Raw genomic sequence first — 3565 nt, 5'->3', positions numbered from 1 at the left:
ATTACTCACATGTTGGAACCAAAGAGATCTCCAACTAAAGGAGCTTGTTCTCAAAAACAATGGTCCAAAAATCCCTCACAGTAAAAGTAGCACATAATTTTGAACCTTGCCCTTTTTTTCTTCCCTTTTTCCTGTTGGAAGGGGAGCTTTAACAAGGACTGCTCAATTACTTGCTTTAATGTATTGCATTTTATCTAGTTTTATGGAGACATGTAAATAGTTCATGAATGACTACAATTTGTTACATATGTACTTGTCATTCATCTACCTTCCATTTGTTTAATATTTTTAAGCAAGAGCTTTGGAGGTGAGAGTCAGCAAAAACTTTCTCTTTAAAGTAGCAGTATGTCTAACTCTCATTACTTATTTTCCTTTTGCCATTATTTGTACACTTTATACACTTTGGCTGGTACTTAAACAAACAAGAGGCAGAGATTTTTTTTTTGAGTAAATGTCCATTTCCTTTCAGCTCCTCAGAAGAACTTTTTTTTCTTGGAAAAACTGCTAGACCAAAATTTTGAATATTGGTTGTTTGTCTATAACTCACCACAAGGGGGATACAGTAGTTATCCTCAAATTTCCATTCACTAAGCATCAACCACTTGGTCCTAGTCCCTTGTATAAATGAGCTCCCGCTAAATGAGTGTAAATCAGCCGTCTTATTCAAAGGTGATGCTTTGGCTGAAGGACTTCAGATCATGCATTATTCATATGCCCAGTCATTGATTATGCTAATGTGCGTGTGTGGGTGTGTATGTGTGTACTGTACATGCAGGTGGCTGAGAGCATCTATCCACATCTGGGTCTGGACGACATCAAAAGCAACACGGCACTGTTGCCTAGCAACTACTACCATTCCCCCAGTGTTTTGTTGCTACGGTGCTGCAGTGCAGATCAGCCTCTTAGAACTCAGTCTGTTGAGGCCCTTTCTCACACACACATGCAATGCCTCACACATTAAAAGTCACACACGTACTCATACACACATTGATTGTAAATTGTACATATCTTTTGAACCTTTTCTACTCTTAAACAAATGAGCTCATATTTGTATTTGATGATGTATTTGTTCTTGCTCAACCTGTGAAAGAGAATTGTCTACTTGCTTCTGCTCTCCTTCTCTCTTCACCTTGTGTCCCTCCTTTCTCACAGGGGAATGAATTAGATGTAACAGATGTCGGGGAGAAGGCGGAGTCATCTCGCTACAGCCGATCCTACACGTCTGGGGCCACGCTGGGTGCCGAGCTGCGCAGAGGACGAACCAGGAGACTTTCTCCAAGTCTCCAGGTATGCAATGACAGAATGGTCACAGTAACATACCTGGAGGGTGCTGAGCTTAAAGGAACCACAAAGCATTACTCACAGTCAGCCCATCCTGTTCATTCTCTGTCAGTCTCCAATTTAACTCCATTTAGAAGTCACATCTTAAAAGCATGGTAAAGTAAAAGGAAGTGCAGATAACAACACGTGTTAACCAGTACTCACTCTGAACCTCCTGTTTTCATCATCTTATATCATGGAAGATCTTCTATTGGATCATATTAAAAGGATCAGCAATATTATAGCTCTGAGCACACTGATTACATTGGCTGCAAAATGTGTTATTTAACAAGTGTTTCACATAAAACAGGTATCTTAAAACGTTCTGTTTCAAGTATTTGGAAGTAGAAGCATAACCGGATAAAGTCAGAAGATATTCTCACATCAAACCTGCAACTTCACAAGAATGATCTGTTGGCTTGAGAGCTACAGTGGGACAAAAAAAGTATTTAGTCAGCAAGTGATTGTACAAGTTTCCTAATTAGAAAGATGTTAGAGGTCTGTAAATTTCATTATATGTGCACTTCAACTAAAGTAAGAAAAGAAGAAAAAAATCCAGGACATCACATTGTTGAATTTTAGGAATTGATTTGTAAATTACTGTGGAAAATGTTTGGTCACTAGAAAATTTTCAACTCAATACCTTGTAGCATAATCTTTATTGACAATGACAGATTTGCTTCACGCTGTAGCTGGTATTTTGGCCCATTCCTCCTTGCAGATCTCCTCTAGAGCAGTGATGTTTGGAATTTCAACTTCTTCCACAAATTATTCATTTAAATTCAGTTTATTTATATAGTAATACATTTACACCACATGTCATCTCAAGGTACTTTACAGAACAAATTCAATCAGATCATACAGTCAGATTGGTTCAAATTTGTATATCTAAGCAAAACCAGCTGATTGCATCCACTCATTGACTCAACAACAATCCCTCACCCGAGCATGCTTGTAGGAAGGGTAGAGAGTAAAAACTCCTTTTTAAAAGGTGGAACCTTGCAGGAGAACCAGCTTTCTGTCTGTGAGCAGCCTTCTGTCACAGCCAACAGGGGTTCATGTAGATAGAAGCAGATATACAAAATGAACACAGAAACACTGATCTTTAAATACCTTATATGTGAGAAAAGGTAAATGTAAACTAGATAACATACACTTAGTCACAGTAAAAGCTGACCCATAGCCATGTTTAGGGGAGAAACAGGAATGAGTACTGAAAACAGACCCAACTCTATAATCTATAGTCTAAGATGTTGACGACAGCTGCCAATCTGATGTATCTCTCAGGATGGTGTCACAGCCAAACAAAGGAACAAACCAAATGAAGCCACTATAATTAGAAAAGAGTTAGAGATTGAATTAACAAAATACTGCAGAATGGGAGAATAGAGGTGGAATGAAGCAGAATGATGAAAAGTGGTCCCTATATTTTCCAGCAGTCTAAGCCTATAGCAGCATAACCATAGAGATAGCTCAGGATAATCTGAGCAACTTAAAGAGCTTGTACATATGTAGCAGATAAAAAATAAATCTCCTCCACACCATAAAAAAAATAATACCATACACATGGCAGTTTTAAAAAAAAAAAGTTTTTCATCCACACCAACCTGCAAAATTATGCTTTTTTTTTTAAATACGCTGTATGGCCATTGGCCAAATATATAAACTGGTTGCACATGTGTGACGCAGAACAACAATGTTCGTCGTAGATCGTAATGCGCTGAGTATGAAGTGTACATTTTTTTTCATGTACACATGCAGGCTTAAAGAGTAGAACTTATATGATCTTAACTTTGTCCAGAATTTTTAGGATAATTCATTTTAAGGAATGTGTCACATGTTTATGTGCTGCTGAAAGCCACAGCCTCGTAAAAATGTCTTGTTTGTTTCCAGATATTCTGCTATATGTGGACAGCCTTTAACTTAAAGCTTTGTCAAACAGGAAAGTTTTTAGCCTGGCCCTAACAGTAGACAGGGTGTCTGCCTCTCGGACTAATACTGCTAGTTGTTTCCACGGGATTGGAGCCTGATATAACTAAAAGATATGCCTCACATTCTACTTTTAGAAATTCTATGGCCCCTTTAGTAAACATGCAGATTAAGAGGGAAGGGATTTAAGAAGTGATCAGATCCCTCTATAAGATGGAGTTTTGCCATTTAAGGCTTTATATGTTAGAATGACGATTTTAAATTCTATTCTGGACCTTCCCCATTTGATCATGATTTCCTTATTTAGGATTTTTTT

The 3565-nt window shown here is 37.8% G+C and overlaps 1 protein-coding gene across 2 annotated transcripts in view; it reads left to right on the top strand.

The window, feature by feature from the left end:
- Positions 1-3565, top strand: part of LOC107104416 (cAMP-specific 3',5'-cyclic phosphodiesterase 4C-like) — a 23072-nt gene that overhangs the window by 4480 nt on the left and 15027 nt on the right. For both annotated transcript variants that reach the window (XM_015404412.1, XM_015404411.1), the window contains exon 3: positions 1153-1287. In XM_015404412.1, coding sequence (XP_015259898.1) covers positions 1153-1287 — 135 coding nt within the window. The remainder of the gene's footprint in view (positions 1-1152; positions 1288-3565) is intronic.

This window comes from Cyprinodon variegatus, unplaced genomic scaffold (assembly GCF_000732505.1).
Source record: "Cyprinodon variegatus isolate N-32 unplaced genomic scaffold, C_variegatus-1.0 Scaffold1729, whole genome shotgun sequence".
NCBI lineage: Eukaryota > Metazoa > Chordata > Actinopteri > Cyprinodontiformes > Cyprinodontidae > Cyprinodon > Cyprinodon variegatus.
The sequence above is the reverse complement of the archived record's forward strand: the minus strand, read 5'-3'. Positions and strand labels throughout refer to the sequence as shown.